The sequence below is a fragment of the Bombus pascuorum genome, chromosome 5 (genome assembly GCF_905332965.1).
Source record: "Bombus pascuorum chromosome 5, iyBomPasc1.1, whole genome shotgun sequence".
In the NCBI taxonomy this organism is placed as follows: Eukaryota; Metazoa; Arthropoda; class Insecta; order Hymenoptera; family Apidae; genus Bombus; species Bombus pascuorum.
This window is the reverse complement of record NC_083492.1, coordinates 15,823,307-15,841,056: the sequence shown is the minus strand read 5'-3', so window position 1 is coordinate 15,841,056 and position 17,750 is coordinate 15,823,307. Positions and strand designations below refer to the sequence as shown.

General features: G+C 31.8%; 5 protein-coding genes and 1 long non-coding RNA gene across 9 annotated transcripts; 4 read left to right on the top strand and 2 right to left on the bottom strand.

Moving 5' to 3' along the window:
- The first annotated feature begins 1,840 nt into the window (after nucleotides 1-1,840).
- LOC132906957 (elongation factor Ts, mitochondrial) lies at nucleotides 1,841-4,160 on the top strand. The gene is made up of 3 exons (XM_060959648.1): nucleotides 1,841-2,395; nucleotides 2,450-2,978; nucleotides 3,066-4,160. The coding sequence occupies exons 1-3, from the start codon at nucleotides 2,231-2,233 to the stop codon at nucleotides 3,287-3,289; spliced, it is 918 nt and encodes a 305-aa protein (XP_060815631.1). The 5' UTR covers nucleotides 1,841-2,230; the 3' UTR covers nucleotides 3,290-4,160.
- A 1,035-nt stretch (nucleotides 4,161-5,195) lies between these two features.
- On the top strand, nucleotides 5,196-11,035 carry LOC132906931 (villin-like protein quail). 2 transcript variants are annotated; one of them, XM_060959596.1, is made up of 9 exons: nucleotides 5,196-5,333; nucleotides 7,728-7,820; nucleotides 7,998-8,114; nucleotides 8,374-8,714; nucleotides 8,790-9,552; nucleotides 9,638-9,824; nucleotides 9,894-10,145; nucleotides 10,224-10,520; nucleotides 10,598-11,035. In XM_060959596.1, the coding sequence occupies exons 1-9, from the start codon at nucleotides 5,316-5,318 to the stop codon at nucleotides 10,945-10,947; spliced, it is 2,418 nt and encodes an 805-aa protein (XP_060815579.1). In that variant the 5' UTR covers nucleotides 5,196-5,315; the 3' UTR covers nucleotides 10,948-11,035. The 2 variants fall into 2 exon arrangements, with proteins under 2 accessions (XP_060815579.1, XP_060815578.1); XM_060959595.1 differs by having other exon boundaries at nucleotides 5,249-7,010.
- A 55-nt stretch (nucleotides 11,036-11,090) lies between these two features.
- Nucleotides 11,091-12,504, bottom strand: LOC132906961 (proteasome subunit beta type-7). Its single transcript, XM_060959654.1, has 4 exons — nucleotides 12,349-12,504; nucleotides 11,950-12,129; nucleotides 11,521-11,836; nucleotides 11,091-11,446 (listed from the first exon to the last, which is right to left on the bottom strand). The coding sequence occupies exons 1-4, from the start codon at nucleotides 12,408-12,410 to the stop codon at nucleotides 11,171-11,173; spliced, it is 834 nt and encodes a 277-aa protein (XP_060815637.1). The 5' UTR covers nucleotides 12,411-12,504; the 3' UTR covers nucleotides 11,091-11,170.
- LOC132906938 (cell division control protein 6 homolog) lies at nucleotides 12,349-15,262 on the bottom strand. 2 transcript variants are annotated; one of them, XM_060959611.1, is made up of 4 exons: nucleotides 14,598-15,262; nucleotides 13,568-14,506; nucleotides 13,275-13,480; nucleotides 12,349-13,203 (listed from the first exon to the last, which is right to left on the bottom strand). In XM_060959611.1, the coding sequence occupies exons 1-4, from the start codon at nucleotides 14,860-14,862 to the stop codon at nucleotides 12,970-12,972; spliced, it is 1,644 nt and encodes a 547-aa protein (XP_060815594.1). In that variant the 5' UTR covers nucleotides 14,863-15,262; the 3' UTR covers nucleotides 12,349-12,969. The 2 variants fall into 2 exon arrangements, with proteins under 2 accessions (XP_060815594.1, XP_060815593.1); XM_060959610.1 differs by having other exon boundaries at nucleotides 13,568-14,509; nucleotides 14,598-15,254.
- A 259-nt stretch (nucleotides 15,263-15,521) lies between these two features.
- LOC132906974 (uncharacterized) lies at nucleotides 15,522-16,320 on the top strand. Of its 2 annotated transcripts, none has more exons than XR_009658070.1 (3): nucleotides 15,522-15,594; nucleotides 15,814-15,899; nucleotides 16,177-16,320. It is a non-coding gene; the product is annotated as an uncharacterized LOC132906974 (long non-coding RNA). The 2 variants fall into 2 exon arrangements; XR_009658071.1 differs by having other exon boundaries at nucleotides 15,814-15,903; nucleotides 16,184-16,320.
- Nucleotides 16,321-16,551: 231 nt separating this feature from the next.
- On the top strand, nucleotides 16,552-17,606 carry LOC132906964 (mitochondrial assembly of ribosomal large subunit protein 1). Its single transcript, XM_060959656.1, has 3 exons — nucleotides 16,552-16,931; nucleotides 17,042-17,302; nucleotides 17,380-17,606. Exons 1-3 carry the CDS (start codon nucleotides 16,604-16,606, stop codon nucleotides 17,583-17,585), a joined length of 795 nt encoding a protein of 264 aa, XP_060815639.1. The 5' UTR covers nucleotides 16,552-16,603; the 3' UTR covers nucleotides 17,586-17,606.
- Nucleotides 17,607-17,750: the final 144 nt, after the last annotated feature.

Genomic DNA, 17,750 nt, shown 5'->3' with positions numbered 1-17,750 from the left:
GAGGTGATAATTATGTCCACATTAAACATGCAATTAATTGGCTGCAAATAACGAATAATTATTACGTGATTCGTTTTATTACAAGTAGAGCACGGATGCAGTATTCAATTTTGTATTTTAATTCCATTTCTTTAGCTATGTTTATAAGATATAAATTTGCATAAACATCTATAATCTAACGATAAGAATTAAATAATCCACCTTGCCACGAATGATTAAGTCCATGAAATCTTTCAAACTGTATTTACACATTGACAAAAGCTGCGATTCCATTATCTTGGCAGCGCATTCGTAGAATCTTTTGAATCGTATTCGTTGCAGCATACTCGGAACTAATGATTTTCTATTATTCTACGGATAAACGAATGAACGCTAATTTTGTTAAAATAGAATAGAATAGAATCTACAATAAGAATTCGTGAAATTTACCTCGAGGAAGATATCCTGTATTCCATCGTACCAAAAATTCTTCAACATATTTCTCGCTTTAATCATTTGTTTATTAATCATCTTGTTAAATCCCATCAAGTCCCAACTTTCTTTACATTGTGCAATTTGCTTTACATCAATCAATCGAAAGTCGCTGGAAAATAATCAATTAGTGTTTCAAAACGAAAGTATAGTAAATGGCCGATTTTTTACCGAAAGTCGCTGGAAAATAATTAATTAGTGTTTCAAAACGAAAGTATAGTAAATGGCCGATTTTTTACCGAAATTCGCCAACCCAATGGTCTAAGGACATCTTCATACATGGATTTATTAGAAATAAATTGTTCTGTAAATTGTCGCGATATTCTCGAATCTTAATTGTCGATCCAGGTACAAAATATCTCATGTAGAGCGATTTTTTATCATTTTCTTTCTGCTAAAGAAATGCATATTTTTAGAAAATGGGAAATTACAATACATATATAAAATATAGTATAACAAAGAGAATTAAAATTTTAATTGAACCTTCAACAAATAATTTTGTACAGGAACTTGAAGCGCGTACTGCAGTATTGCTTTCTTAATATTTCTTGTATAAGTATCTTTGATCTCGATTAGCAAGCTTTCTGTGTAATAAGCAAATCGATCTCTCAAATGGTACGGGACTAAAAGTAATATCTTCTCTATAACGACATCCTGAATTTGTACTGTGTGAACAGTATCAACCCCATTGCAAATGTAATTGTAATATCGGTTTACGTCTTCGTCATTATTTAAATCTATATCTACATTCGGTAATTCAGGTTTGGTAATTAAACTAACCATGTATCTATAAGTAAACGTTATTTTAAGCTCTAGTTCGATTTCCTTGCTATAAAATTTTTTTTTTACAATTCTAAAAAATTGAGTAAAAGTTCAAATGTTTTGCTGACCTGCGGAAATTTTCTACTTTTAATCGTTTCCCTGTATACGTGACACCGAATTTACGTTGCTTTCGCTTCTCTTCTCTTCTTGTACATTTGATACATTTCATTAATTCTGGTGGCAACGAAAATAATGGCTCAATTTTCGTTTCAACTACTTTTAATATCTTTGGAACATCTTTGGCGCGTATTTTTTGAACCGTCGGATGCGTAATACCCTCACATGATGTCATTTCCTTACAGTCACATTCCATGTTGAAACTACTTGTTATTAGAGATCGAAATATCGAAGAAATCCTATACTTAAAATACAATTCCAGATATATCTGTATAGTGAATATATATTTTGAAATTTTAATAAAACGAAATTAGAAGTTCCATAATGAAATGTAATTCAGAGAATTGATGTTTATTGCTACCTTGCGATCGAATTTTGCACCAGCACAGACGGCGCCACTTTCAGATTCAGTTTTAATAGCTGGACTACATTTTTAAACTACATCTTTAAACTGTGTCCACGGTAATTATATTGCAACATAATATTTTCTCGAAATTAGAAGTTGAAAGAATAATATCACTGTATAATACTTTGCGATATAATGCGTTAAAAATCTCTTTCTGTATATTTAATGTCATTAAGTTACGAATAGAACAACTCATGACTGCAATTGACTGTAGTTTCTAGGCAACGAAATTGATCGATTTATATAGGATTTATAAAAAATTTCGAATGAAAATATTATTTTAAGGTCATTTGATTATTATCGTCATTATATTTAAGAAGAATATGATTCAAAATAAAGTTGAGATATTTTTAGGTTAGGTCTCATTAATGTAATATTTTTCAATCTTCTTTTATGTGAAATAACGTAAGTGGCATGTTTCAGATGATTTCACGTCAATTCTTTCGCTCAATACATACAAATTATGTACTTTGCAACGCATCAAAGAAAACATTGTTAAGCAAATTGCGCAAGAAAACTGGATATACATTTGTAAATTGTAAAAAAGCCTTAGAGCTATGTGACAATGACATAGTAAAAGTAAGTCAAGCATTAAGCTATGTAAGAACATCATTAATTTTTAAAATATTGTAGGCTGAACAATGGTTAAGGGAACAGGCGCAGGCTCAAGGCTGGTCTCAAGCAATGAAATTAAAATCCAGGACGACTTCTCAAGGATTAATAGCATTGATCACTAATAATAATCATGGAGCTCTTGTAGAAATTAATTGTGAAACAGATTTCGTTGCAAGAAATAAAAAGTTCTATGACCTAACAGAGATCATACTTGCTACTGTATTAAAACATGGAATGACAATTGAACAGAATTCATTAATCAAGAAAACTATGTTATATACAGAATCAATAAGTAAATTATATGCCGATGATGGTAAAAATTTAAACGATCATTCTGCTTTAACTATTGGACTTGTAGGAGAAAACATTAATATAAAGCGTGCATTATGTATGAGTGTACAACCAGGTCTATATCTATATGGTTGCACACATCCTACTTCTGCAAACCCAGCATCTTCATCATTTGGACGATATGGTGCATTCGTGGTTTTAAAATCTGATAAACGGAAAGAAGCTTTGGGAAGACAACTTTGTCAGCATGTTATTGGTACTTATATTTATCTTTCAGTTAATCTACTATATTATTTCTTTATATATAAGTATAGGTTTGTAGTAATACTTGTTTCAATATTAGGCATGAACCCAATCAAAATTGGTGATGCAAGATTAGATCAGCCCTGTGATAATGTAGATGACGAATCTGTTATGTTGTATCAAGAATTTTTATTTGATCCTACTTTATCTATACAACAGTTATTGCAAAGTGAGCAGGCTGAAGTCTTGGACTTCATACGCTTTGAAATGGGTGAGACACTCGAAAACAAACAAGAATTGGATTCTGTAGAAACTTGCGGTTAAAACGATTGGAATTCGTTTAATAGATCTATGTATTTATCATACATTTTGTATATATTTCGAAACTTTCAAAAGATAATATAAACATTATGCTTATCTACTATTATGATACGAGTAAAATACTTAAACTGTTGCATTTTTTTTTTTATTAGATATAAATTATAAATAGACTCAAAATATAGTATGAAAACTAAAGTATTTTATTTACAAAGTTATTCTTCAATGATACATACACTTATCAAAAAGTATAATCGATTTAAAACAGCGGCATCAACGATAAAACAGCATTATAAATGCAAAGCGCTTTACATCTAAAATTGTAGATGATATTCAGATTATTGCTCTTCTTCATTTTCTTTATTTTTATTTTCTTTATTTACTATGTTAGATGATTTTAATTTGTTCCTTCTTCGCATGAGCTTTACAGATTTCCAAAGCCACATTCGCGAGTCTTTTTTCCAGTAAAGAGCAATATCTTCTGGTGAATGCATAACACCCTAAAATGCACAATTTTATAAATAATATATTTTATGATGTTATATATCAAAATTTATAAATCATACTTGAAAATTCAAAATGTCAGAATGTTGAACAGATTTCTTATAGGGCAACATATCTTTAGCATTTAAACCGAACAATTCTTGGTCAATATCATCGGGTGGTTCAGTTTGCACATCGCTTGTTCGACGAAGCGGTATCGTATCATTTCTGGATTCAATTTCCGCCTCTAGTTCCAAACGTTCAAGAGCCGATGTAAAGCTCCTTGACTCTTTACAATTGCCAAAATTCGCCTATTGGGAAATTTTATATTTCCATAAAAAAGTAATAATTTATACTATGTCGAAAATAAAGAAATTTTTCAACATTGAACAAATTGTGTAAACCTGTACTCCTTGAGAACAGACATTACATCCTAATGCCACTGACAAGCATATATCGCTCATAGTCTTGGATAAAAGATTTCTCTCGTCCCATGCAAAATTTTCAACTACTCATAAAAGAAAAGACGCGATTTAATATTGATGAAACCGAAGGGTTCACAACCTGCGACAAAACAGTCACAAACCGCTTGAGTGGTCAGATTCGTCATTTCTCCAATCCATCGGCTTCTTACCGCGTCATATAAAATTGCTATATTATAATTATCATATAAAAAGACTTCAAAAATTTTTCGTATCCGTTAAAATCGACTGACAGGTGCCGATTCCATCTCTGGACGCGCATGGAAAAACAACACCCTTCAGTAACATAATAAATGAGCAGCTTTCAAATTCACACGACTTCAATATGTATATTACGTATTACAATTATATTATATTATGATAGTATTGAATACACTTAATGTATCCAAGTAATTTTTAGGAAGACCATTGAGTTGCAATAATTTTTCTGAAACAGGATCACATTATAAGTGTAACTGTACGTATATTACATTTTTTAAATTTATAATTAATCTATGCTTTTTCAAATTTACCTGTATTATAGTCTGTACTACTATATTATTTCATTCATTGTTAAAAGAAATATTCGTCTTTTTTAAAACTTAATTCTCTGTAATAAATAAAAGAGTATAACAATTACCCTCTTCATCTTCCATGAAACGATACAAGATAATCACGATCGTTACGTTGTCTCCGTTATTCGAACGAAGACAACCAAGAGGAAAAAGAAGAGCACGATAGAGGACCTTCAACATGTCAGAATGACGCTAGAAAGGTACAGAACAGGTGCGCTGAAGCGAGATGTGTATGGCGTAGAGGCGATGCCCGCATGGTTGAAACGTATATCCAACAAGTACCCGTTGGTCACGGCTGGCCGGTCGGGGTTCCGGGCTGACTTCCGGACGAGTCTGCACCGCTACGGTTTCTTTTTAGCCAGGAACGCATGGTATCAGTTGTGTTCACGTACAGTTAGACGGTGTTACCTCGCAGCAAACGCCTCTTCTTCTGCTCCTTCGTGCATATCGCCGCGAATTCGTTCGTATACATTCCTTTAAATGACGTGACGGAAAAACGGAGAAGGAAGAACGATGGATTTCTCTAGACGGGTGAGTCTGCAGAGGATCATAACTATGTTAAACCAAAGACGCAAAACTAACCGGGATAATGAAAAGAACAAAGTTAAACATTCATAAATAGATACATACATTTTTAATTTTATCGTGTATTATTATATTTTTTAGTCTTGCGTTTTTTCAATTCTTTCATGTGAAATAATGTTTTATAATTCCATAAATTAGCAGCAGGATATTATTACATACCGTATTACTGCTAAACAAAAAGAAAGGGAACGAAGGAAAGAACTTTTTCTGCGCGATAAATTTAGCAAAACAGCGTCATTTGAACAGCAACAAATCGTGTTGTATCTTATTATCTGTTTTTTGATTTTGCATTTTTGCCAATTCTTTTACACGAAGTAATATTTTATAATTTTAGAAAGTAGTAGCAAAAATATCATTACATACCGTATTACTGCTAAAGGGAAAGAGTTTTTCCCGCACTATAAATCTGGTAAAACAGCGTCAACTTGTACAACAAGAATTTTTACTTCCTCGCGAAACGATCGTACGCGCGAGATTCGGCTATGTACAGGTTGGTGGGCGTGCAGCAAGTGCAGTCACCACTTCCTGCCGCAAATGATCGTCGCGGACGACGCTCGAATAACACGTGTACAGTGTACACACGTACCGTTCGTAACGTACGTGTGTGCGGGCGTGGACATGAATGAACGTGAAGATGCATCTGCATTATCTGCAAAGACAATAGCGTGGCTGTATACGTGCGAACGTTGCACTTTGCATCACCTACACCTATGTACAAGTTAGAGCATTAACGGCAATCGGCGCACACCCGGAGGTAGCAGCGTGTTACCTCATCGCTATTGAAATACATATATTGTAGCAAAACCAGGACAACGCACGATAGATATCTGTGGAAAGCATAGAAATAATTAACAAATCAGTCATAAAAAGTTATTCGTGTCGAAACGAATGTCTATGGATTTAGTTTAGTCCAGTGACAGTAACTTTGTAATTTAAAAGATTATCGAAATAACGCGATCCTTTTTTCAGAAAGTTCCATAATTATCTATTCTTCGTTACCAATTAAGTATCAAATATGAATATTCCCCATTCAAACTGTGCCACCGCGTCTAATTGGAAGTTATTTCTGCGGATACAGAAACAATATACATCCGCTTCTCTGTAACACTTATTCTTGCTTACATTCTGCTCCAGTAGAAACACCATCCGCCGTGAAAAGTACACGGCAATTAATTTTTGATAAAAATAATCATTATTTCGCCAGCTATATTTCTTTAGGCCGTTCAATTATGGCCACAAACATAAACATAGAGAGAAACAGGCTTACATATAATAGTTGCGTGCACAAACATACATACGCACGATTACGGATCACCTGCGATTAAGTCCTTCCGAGGACCTGACTTCGGTGAGTTCTCATACCCCAGTTTTCTGCCAGCAACCGTTCAGTGCGAGCACTGATCGCGTTTCTCCGTTGCGAAATACAGGCGCGCACACTCGTGTCGTGATTCCGAGTTCGAGATCAGAAACGATCAAGCAGGTGCTCGATTAATTTCAAATAGACAAGTAATTCATAAAGGATCGGACGGTCAGTGATCGATAAGGGCGCGAAAAATAAAATCGTGTTTGAAAACCAAGAAACAGTGGCAAATGTCAGAACTATTGGGAAAGATCGAAGAGCCGGTGTGTAATTAAAGATACAGTAGAAATAACGATTTCGATTGAGTGAAGGAAAGCGTGAGGAGAATATACGGACCGGTGTTATTATTACACTAACTTGGACTATGAAAAGTATAAAAGAAAACAGAATACAATGTCTCGCGAAAGTATTTGAACATTCATGAGAACTTTTAATGAATGTATTATATGTATTATAAATATTTTGCAACTTCTATATACATCTTCAGATTCGTTTAAAATTTTATCAATATAATCACGATAGTTGTGTCTCGTTACAGTGCTAATGATGTTTCGTATAACGCACATAAAATATTTACAAAAAATTCCTACAAGTATTCAAATACTTTCGTGAGCTATTGTATGTCCCAGACTACCAGGAGAAACGAAGGTCAATATAATTTTACCGCGAAAATGACTGAAATTGTAATTTCGCGGATTCATTTTCCATATCGCTTGTTTCTTATTTTTGCTCGATAACACGTATATGACCAATGACCACATCAATTCGATATCATGATCGATTATAGAATCCTTGAAATTAAAGTTCGCGATAACGTTATTACCGGACTATTTTGCACGTATAAAGCAAGATTCATTTGCAAAATTTATTCAAATGACAAAAGATTGCTTAGTCTTATGATAAAAGTTATTTATACAAAATTTACCTACTTAAAAAAGAGTACAGTTTTCTAAAAGCCAAATTTCAATTATGTGTCTCAGGACGACAGAACCTGCCGTTCCGATGATTCTAACGGTGAAATCTTTAAGAATGTTCCGAGGAACAGCAGTACGTTTCGCATTTGGAAAATCGAGGTACCGTAATAAAATAAAAATGCAACATAATTTATACTCCCCGTTATATTACGATATATGCATGTAGTTTAGATGTATCATATAGTTTTAGTTAGCTACGCTGCTTTTCGAGAGTTTAAGAAGTACAAAGAGTGAAAGTGTGAAGTACTAAATTTTCCTTTAATGTTCGTGCAACAGGGTTTACGAGTTACAGCCGTTACAGGAAGTAATATGGGACATTTCCTCTCGGAGTTGGCATACATTATCTACGCGGTGTCACCGAAAGACGGTCCACTACCTTACCCTGGAATGCCGGTAATTTTTTCTCTTTTAAAGAATAAAGTTGTAACTTAATTAACTATGGAATTAAAGAAATATTATGTACTTTTGAATGTTAAAATAAGTGTTCACTTACACCACTATGATTTTTGGTCAACCATATGTAGACTTCGAATGCATTTATAGAAAATTAAAAGATATCCTTTTTTAGTTATGTTTATAAAAATTTGAATTTATATAAACACTCACAATTTAATTATATGCGTAAACTATATTCTTTATATCGTTTAAACAGGTTAAGGAGATAAAATCGACTGCGATAGTTCGTGTAATTCATTTTTGGATTGGATCTGCGTGCGATTCAACAATCTCTGGGGCAGCAGCCCTTCGAGCGGCCGAATTAGATTCGCAAATATCTGCCACGATTCTATCAAGGGAGGCCCAAGGACGAGAAAGTCCTAGATTTTTAGCCTATTTCCGCCAACATCTCGTTATTGAAAATTTCCACTTTGAAACACCATCATGCAAATTGCACAGAGTAACTGGCGTAGCGATCCCTGTCTTGACGGAACTTGAAAAAGTTGATTGGGATCATTTCAGTTCACGGGACGTTATTCTTGTGGAGGTTCTATCGCAGTGCGTAGGAAATTGAATCGAATAATCATTAATCATTCTGTTATAATATATTAATAATAATATAATGGTACATAGGGCTATCGTATTCCTTTGGTTGGGATCGTCAGCAGATCCATTGCACAAACGACACGCTGCCAGTATCTTGGAAGTGAGAAAAGAAAATAACAATGGTCGTATCATCATCATCGATGATGGTTACGAACAGACACTACCGGAGGGAGATAGACAACTGTTCGCCAGTATTTTAAATCCTTCCACAAGAGTGGTGAAGCCGGATCGCCTTTACCGAGTCAATATGCCAAGCCCAGTCAAATTGTATAGATGTAACGAACAATCCGGTAAATATAAGGTCGCTGAACTGAAATCTGGACCGATTCTCCGAGCTGATCTCACATCCGAAGCCGTTTACTTAATCGACCGTGGTGAGGCTGGTGTTTGGGCTTGGGTCGGACGTAATGTGAACGCCCGAGAAAAATTGGAAGCGATTCGTAACGCACGAGGATTTGTAAAAAAGAAAAATTATAGTAATGGTGTATTAGTGGAAAGAGCGCTAGAAGCTTGTGAACCAACGGAGATGAAGGCTCTTATTAGAGGGTGGGAACCGGCGAAGACAAGACCGCTTACTCTACCACCGAATTTTGATCCCGACTATATGAATGAAAGACCTAAAATGGCTACTGGGTGCCAACTAGTTGACGATGGATCCGGTCAAAGAACTCTTTGGAGAGTAACCCATAAAGAAGGAATGATTCAAGTGGATGACAAAGGAATATACTACGCAGAAGCTTGTTACATAATGTGCTACAAATATGGACAAGGACGTAGGAGTAGAACAATCGTACGTTGAAAATGTAATTTCGATTGTTAAATTAACAATAACTATTACTAATTATTATTAAATTTGAAATGACGTGACATCACAGATTTATTGTTGGGAAGGAGTCCATTCTATAAACGCGGATCGAGAAGCCGCTTTAGAAGCAGCTTGTCATTTGTCAGAAGATACCTCTGGCCAGTTAGTAAAAGCATCTCAAGGCAGAGAACCGCCTCATTTGTTGCAGATTTACGATGGAAAATTGAAAATACTAGCTGGAAGGCATCGCGATTCTCGTAAGCAGTAGAATAAATTATTTATTATGTTTATTTATTTAAATTCTTAATGAGACGTTTATTTCGTAGCTCCGGAAAAGTATCTTGTTAGAGTTTTCGGATCTACTCCATACACGTCGAAAGCAGTTGAACGGCCTTTGAGATCATCCAGCAGCCTCGATTCTAGTGGAGTTTTTATTCTATTTTCTAATTCACCTGTAGTATGGTGTGGTGGAAGAAGTACTGGTGACGCTAGACAAGCATCTAGACGACTTGCGCCCAGAAATGCTCCTTTGATAACTGAAAATAACGAAGATGACGATTTTTGGAGAGAACTCGGAGGTTGACAAAATATAATAAGAATTATAATATGAACTTAACATTGGATTATAACAGTGAACTTTAAATTTAATCTTTAAGGTAAAGGTACTTATGGCACAGAAGTTATTGACGACGGAGAAGAACTTGAAAAACATCTATACCAATGCTTGACGGACAATGAAATGTTTGTTGGCGAAGAAGTTCTTGGATTTGGTCAAAGCAGTCTTCTTCCAGAAGCTATTTGGTTATTAGATGCAGGAAATGTGATATGGATCTGGATTGGAAAATCTTCTATTCCTAAATCGTTAAAGGAGTGTGTACATGATGCAATGATATTTTTATTCACTCACCCAGCTGGTCGAGATCGAAACACAACGATTTCTATAATTAAACAGGGTATCGCAAATTATTTATTTTCGAAAAACAAAGATACCAAAAGACCTTGAAGTAAAATAATTTTATCATCTTTTTAGGAATGGAACCTTCAACGTTCATTGGATTATTCGATAACTGGAATTACAATTTACTGAGAGAATACAAATCATTTGAAACATTTTGCACACTTCTGCAAGATAAAGAATTTCCACCGAAAATACAAACGTTATCGAAATCATTGAGTGACTTCGATAATTATGTAAAATATCCTCTTTCTGTCTTAAAAGGTGATCCGGAAAATTTACCATCCGGTGTTGACGTTGTCCGCAAAGAAATGCATCTTACTTTCGATAATTTTATTGCGATTTTTAAAATGGAACCAGACGAATTTGTAAAACTTCCTGCTTGGAAAAGACAAAGACTAAAACAATCGGCGGGACTTTTTTAAAACATTGTGCTTTAATAATACTATTTTGTACCATAGTGATTACAGTACTAAAATAAAATAAAATCATGTTATATATTTATATTTTAATGTTTGGAATTAAATTTATTAATTGAAAAGAATATTGAATTTTATAAATTTAAGCGTTATAAGAGACAGATTAGGGCTTTATTTATTACAAATTCACATATATATCCAAATGTAAAGTAAAACTGTTTGATACATTTTATGATGAAGTATCCATTGGCTCTGTATTAAGCCTATGCACAGTTTCCCCTTCAATGATTATAGGATGAACCGTTTTGTTAAGCACAGCGGTAGTACCACGTTTATATCGGTACGATATATTGCGCTGTCCTTTAACATTAGCAACATCATAAGGGCGTAAATAATCAACAGAACCTTTACGTATGACACATAAATCTACGTTAGAACCAGAAGCTAGATCATTAAATATACCAGCGCGAATGGCATCTGCAACCAATTCTTTAGCCTGCTCTTCCTACAAACATTTAAAAATGAAATATGTGATTGTACAAAATATAATAAAATATATAAAAATATTTAAATTCTTACTGTCATATCAGGTTTCCATCTACTTTCAAATACAGCCATTGCAGCTAATGATCCTGTACCCATACTAGTATAAATATGACGATCTGAAGATCCATGGGGATGAATACAATATAAGTGTGGTCCATCCAAATCAACACCTCCTAATATTAAAGCTGCTCCAATATTTCCTTGATAACGGAACAATAATTGTTTAATCATAGCATTTGCAGTACAAACTGGCACTATGCGGTTAGTATTTAAACGATGTAACTCCAACTGACTGGATATCATTTGAGTTGTCATTTCAGTATCAGCAGCAGTTCCAGCACCGCAACAACTTAAAAATAATTATTAAATTATTCTATTAATTATTCTTAAATTAAAATATTAGTTAATATTACATTGTTTTGAATAATTACTAATGAAATTAATTTTTTTTTAAATACTCACTATATATTTTCAGTAAGATAATGAATCTTACTACAATTTTTATCAGCAACTATGGTATTTTCTGTTGATCTTGTATCACCACCAAGAACCACTCCATCTTTATAAACAACACCAGCAATTGTTGTTCCTGTTTTAACAGCTTTAGGTGCTTGGAATCCTTTCTTTACCAAAAAATTGTTTCTGAAAAGAATATACACTCCAATAAATTCTACAGTTCTTTACGTATTTTATAAATTCATAAGAAAAGTTTATTAGCAAAAATCGGTAGTATTACAAAATGACACAGCAATATTAACTTGTAATAGGTTATGCAGCATGATACATTACTTTTCACTTTTATGATTGTTTGTACTGATATACATATAAAGATGTTTTTAATTTTGAAATAATTATCATTACCTTTGACAAAGATCAAAAGAAAATCCAGGAGCAGGAATTTCAGGCACAAGTACCGAAGACATGATTCAAAAGTTCTGACTTCTAACTTTGTGAAAAGAGTCGCAGTAATGAACGAAAAGCATTTCACAAATGTCACCATTTACCAGTAGATGGCAGCTTTGTGTGGAATAACCACGAAAATAGTTAATTTTTAACTTATTTTTATCTTAATTAATGTATGAACCAACTTAACTTACCTTTTTCTTATATGCAAATAGACCAAAATAATAATAAATACAATTAAAAATATGTTATATTTATTAAAAGTCAAATATAACAAAACGCTCAAGAAATAAAATTTGAAACAAAAATATGTATTGCTTGGTTTCAAAAATTTAAAAAGACCGCTACGGTACACACTAAAAATCACATAAATTTCTCCTTTTACATCAACTTGTATACAATATATGAAACATTAAATTCGTTCATTGTGATATAAAAAAATAATATAAAACATAAAATAATTTATACAGCTTATTCTAAAGTGATTCTCTCAAATTATTAAAACAGTACTATATACTTTTTAATATTTACAAAATGATATGAAATTTAATAAATTATGAAAATTTCTTTAAATAACATCTATAAACAAGTTATATCGTTAATAATTTCTGCCATCATATTCCTGTCTTGTAAAGCTGCATCTAACTCTTCTTGATCCCATTCCAAATTTATTTTTGTCAAACGAGCTGCTTTTTTTCTTGTTAACTTTAAAATACCTCTAGTTTCTATCAATGAACATAGACTATAAAATTCAGAACCATCAACAGCATGAATATTTCGTTTCTTGCAAACTTTTTTGTATACTTCATGCAACTAAAACAGAATTATATTTATATACATTGAAATTTTTTATCAGATAGTTGATTTTTTTATTGTATACTTACTTTCCCTACTGTCACATCTTTATTTCGTCCTTTGTTTAGGATAAGTAACAAAGAACACAATAGTAATTTTTGTTGTAATGGAAATGTACTTTCCTCCTTTTCAATATTTTGAGATCCACCATAAATACCGTTTAATACAGTGATGACTTCTTTTAAATCCACTGGCTGGTCCACTGCAGATTGTTGCTTTTTAGGTATATTTATTTCTGTAAAAAAGAATGAATTTATTTTGTTTAGAAAATAACAATGTTTTTTCTTACTTTTATTTTGCTATCATTCCATATAACACATACCATTATTATTGGTAGGTTGTAAAACTTGTGCTAATTTATGAGATTCAGCAAGTTCTATTACTCTTCTACTGATATCCAATGCTCTTCTAATATCACCAGAAATAGCAGCAACTTTTCCAGATAACATTTGTATTGCGGTTTTAGTAAACAAGTCAGACACATTTGCTTCACTTAATCTTTCAGATATTATATTACATATTTCTTGTTTTGTATATGGTGAAAAATGCATCAACTTTGGTTTCAATTCACATCTAGCTTGTAATCTAGGCAATATCCTATCTGTTAAATCTAAAGCATTAGCAATTCCAACTAAAATCAGTTTCGAATTGTGTATTGATGGCCATTCAAAGACAGAATATAAAACAGATTGCTTTTTACTTTCTAATTGATCTATTTCATCTAAAATTAATAGCAACATTTTATGATTAGAGCTTAAATATTTTTCAATAACTCCTTTACTATATTTTCCAGATTTTCGTTCAGCTAAAATGGGTGGTAATTCTAACTTCTGTATAATTTTTGCATAAATTGTAGCAGCAGATTTCATAGTTGTGCAATTAACATAAATTACTTTAAATTTTGATTTGAACTCAGTCTTTAATATAAGCTTTGAAAGACATGCAGTTTTTCCAGTTCCAGGTGGTCCTGATACATATAAGGATCCTGATGTTTCATTTTTTAAATGCTCTTCCATAAATTCTTGTAACTTTTGTAATTCATTTTCTCTACCAGGTAAGGTATCAGGTACTGAGCTGTGCAAAGCTTTACGAGCATTGCGATATCTTTCTGTTCCAAATAATCTTTTAGGAGCCAGTCTTTCCTCCTTAGTTGGAGAAAGTTCCAAATTTAATTTATCAAAAAGCGTAGAAGGTGTGGTTGGAGATGTTAATGGAAATGATTTATCTATCCTTTTCTGTTTTGGAGGTGTAGAACCATGATCTTCTAAAAAAGATATATAAAACCATTTATATCATTCTCTATAAAAAATATATATTCATTAAAAATATGTAAATTCATTTATTATACATACCATCAGATTCAGTTGAATTCTGCATACGTTGAGGAATTTTTATACTTATAGCATTATCACTGACTTTGGTATTTTCTACGTCTGAGTCTGAGTCTGATTCACTACTACTTAAAGTAATAATCTTCTTCACAGACGGTGTATATTTATGAGAAGAATCTCTCGCAGTTGCATTACTAAAATCTTCTTTCATTACATTATTTTTAGTTCCATAAAATGAACATTTCTTTGTTACTTTGAATGGAATTTTCATTTGAACACCTGTCATTTTTTTATTAAGTAAATTACACAATTAATAAATTAACATACACAATTTTCGCACACAAAAATTTTATTTTCTTCGTGTCTAATATAAACTGTTTGATAACTGTTTCCTATTGCTTTTTAACCTACAATTTTTTGGAAAAGCCAAAAAGTCACTCAACAATTTTCCCAAAGTTTGAATAAAATTACACATTCATTGATGTTATTTCAATTTACAAATTAAATGTTCTAATTAATTACATATACTTCCTTAATAAAATACGTTCCAAGTATCTATGTATCGCGCTATAAGTGCCGTACTCCGAGATTTTCCGCGGGAAAAAGCTTTAAACGCGGGAAACCGAAGGCATGTAAAAAGGAAATGGAAGAATTCACTTCCCGCGTAAAAACAAACATCCGAAAAATATAAGATATTAATTTAGGACAGTACACAATAGAAAATATACAGATACCAATCAACACTAATAAATATAATATTACTTATATTATACAAATTGATATAAATGAGTCATTTTAATATAATGTGTATAAAATACGGGCACATAAAATTAATTAGCCCTCTAGGGGTAAACATAAGAACTAGAGAGACCAAAATTTCCAGGATCAGAACATCAGAAGAAGCGAGCTATTCTCTTCCATATTGGCATTAAAACGTGCAGAAAGTAAGATCCGACTAACGCAATCGAGATATTCTAGACTAATCTAAGAATCTCTCATTCAGAAAATGAGAGCGAAGGTAATGTGATATTGATGTTTCTTGTTAATTTCAATATTTTTGATAATAAGTTTACTATTATATATTTTTTGAATCCTAAAATATATATTTCTTCAATTGTTGTTGCACTGCATGGTTATTTGATATGTTTCCTAACATTCGAATCACAAAAGCAATAGGTTAAGTTATCAAAAAACATAAAAATACAAGAAAAGTAAATAGGAAATTTTCAATTTTCAGTGGCGAAAAAAGAGGATGCGTAGGCTAAAACGTAAAAGGAGGAAAATGCGTGCGAGGTCTAAATAAATTTCATATCTATAACCTCTGTAAGTATCTAGCTACATATACCATAAGCGTATTATAATATGTATTTAACATTTTTTTTTTTATTACAAAAAGATATTAAAACAGTAATATATATTGATAAATATGTATATAAAAGATTTATTTAAAAAGAAATTTAAGAAGCAATTTTCCAAACATTTGGTCATGTTTGTAATATACAAGTTCTATTTATAAATTTTATTGTATTTTATATGTAAAAATCTTAACACAAGTCTTTAAAAACAGACACTTATTAGCTTTATAAAATTTTTGTTTCAGCTGTAAGAGTAACATTATCAACCAGATCAACTTGAAAAAATTGTATCGACTTTAACTTTCACAATTAACTTTTCTTATGCAGAGAGTTAATTTTATTACCATGCACGTGACTTGTACAATTTAATAAATTGATCGTTTAAATTACTTGGAACCTTGATTTCTTTACCTTATCCTCCATAATATAAAATTAGAAAATGTACAATTATAATATGAGTTAATATAAAATTAAAAGATAAGTTATAAAATTATAATATGAGTTCATATAAAATTAAAAAATAAGTTATAAAATTATAATATGAGTTAATATAAAATTAGAAAATATGTTATACAATTATAATACGAGTTAACAGTGATAGCGATCAAATGGAATAACTGACGTTTACGTTATTCGAATAAACTTAACCTTGCTTTATATGTGCAGAGCAACATGCGAACTGCATTAACAAGTCTTTTACGAACAAAAATACAATTTTATAAATATTTAAAACCTCGTACAAATAATGTAGTAACATATTCTCAATTAAGACAAATTACGATGTTTTCAAATAATAATCAAAGACAATTTAATAACGATGAAAATATTGAAAACGAAACACATAACCTAGTCGGTTCGCTTAGTACCACTCATAAAGTTTTTAAAGATGAAAATGCAGAAATTATTTTTGATGTCAGTGAAAAACAAGAAATGATTAATTTAGAAGATTTAAGAATTGAGGAAGAACCTCACGATCCTTATGAAGGAATAAATTTAAAACGTGAGTAGTAATAAAACTTATTTATATACTATTATACAAACTTTTTGCTATTTAAGGACAATTATTAATAATGTTTTTTAATACAAGATATCAATACAATCATTTTTCAGGTGGCGTAAATGGCGTGTTTGAAATAGAAGATCTTATATCATTATTACAAAAAAGTAATGCCAAAAATATCTTTGTTACTTCTGTACCCTCTGAATTACAATATGTTGATTACGTAGTTATAGTAACAGGTAAATCAAAGAAGCATATGCAGTCAGTTGCTAATTTTGTCCGGAAAGTGTATAAATTAAAAAAGGACAAAACAGATTTCTTGCCAAAAATTGAAGGAGAAGATTCAAAAGATTGGCTTGCTTTAGATTTAGGTAATTTTCTTATTGTGTTGGGACAGATTTACTATATCTTTATAATAATCGAATTACTATATTCCTCTTGTTCTTAGGAAATATCGTATTGCATATTTTTTCAAGTTCTGCTAGATCATTATATGATTTAGAAACATTGTGGTCAGTTGGGCCTGATTATGATGATAAAAGTAGAAGTTCTACTGACGAAGACATTATGGAACAATATAATACGTTTTTGTCTGATTTAGAACCAATTGAGAATAATGATGATGATAAAAAGAATGAAATGTATAGACAATAAATATAAAAGTTATCTAAATGATATATGTTATTTTTTATGGACTAAGATATGATCCTTATTAAATAAATTCTATACAAAAAGTAAAATAAAATAATAATAATACTAAAACATAATTCTCATGCAATAGTTTTTGAAAAGTATGTGTATAAGCTACCGATCACCTTC

Bases quoted from the DNA above. Each gene is read 5' to 3' on its own strand.
- LOC132906931 (XM_060959595.1), top strand. From the start codon at position 6,978: ATGTCAGAACTATTGGGAAAGATCGAAGAGCCG. The intron at 7,011-7,727 runs GTGTGTAATTAA...TATGTGTCTCAG, and splicing joins TGGGAAAGATCGAAGAGCCG to GACGACAGAACCTGCCGTTC. The intron at 9,553-9,637 runs GTACGTTGAAAA...GTGACATCACAG, and splicing joins GACGTAGGAGTAGAACAATC to ATTTATTGTTGGGAAGGAGT.
- LOC132906938 (XM_060959610.1), bottom strand. From the start codon at position 14,862: ATGACAGGTGTTCAAATGAAAATTCCATTCAAAGTAACAAAGAAATGT. The intron at 13,481-13,567 runs GTATGTGTTATA...TCTTTTTTACAG, and splicing joins ACAACCTACCAATAATAATG to AAATAAATATACCTAAAAAG. The intron at 13,204-13,274 runs GTAAGTATACAA...ATTCTGTTTTAG, and splicing joins AAGATGTGACAGTAGGGAAA to TTGCATGAAGTATACAAAAA.
- LOC132906961 (XM_060959654.1), bottom strand. From the start codon at position 12,410: ATGTCTTCGGTACTTGTGCCTGAAATTCCTGCTCCTGGATTTTCTTTT. The intron at 11,837-11,949 runs GTGAGTATTTAA...ATTATTTTTAAG, and splicing joins TATCTTACTGAAAATATATA to TTGTTGCGGTGCTGGAACTG. The intron at 11,447-11,520 runs GTAAGAATTTAA...AAATGTTTGTAG, and splicing joins GATGGAAACCTGATATGACA to GAAGAGCAGGCTAAAGAATT.
- LOC132906964 (XM_060959656.1), top strand. From the start codon at position 16,604: ATGCGAACTGCATTAACAAGTCTTTTACGAACAAAAATACAATTTTAT. The intron at 16,932-17,041 runs GTGAGTAGTAAT...ATCATTTTTCAG, and splicing joins TGAAGGAATAAATTTAAAAC to GTGGCGTAAATGGCGTGTTT. The intron at 17,303-17,379 runs GTAATTTTCTTA...TCTTGTTCTTAG, and splicing joins TTGGCTTGCTTTAGATTTAG to GAAATATCGTATTGCATATT.
- LOC132906957 (XM_060959648.1), top strand. From the start codon at position 2,231: ATGTTTCAGATGATTTCACGTCAATTCTTTCGCTCAATACATACAAAT. The intron at 2,396-2,449 runs GTAAGTCAAGCA...AAAATATTGTAG, and splicing joins GTGACAATGACATAGTAAAA to GCTGAACAATGGTTAAGGGA. The intron at 2,979-3,065 runs GTACTTATATTT...TTTCAATATTAG, and splicing joins ACTTTGTCAGCATGTTATTG to GCATGAACCCAATCAAAATT.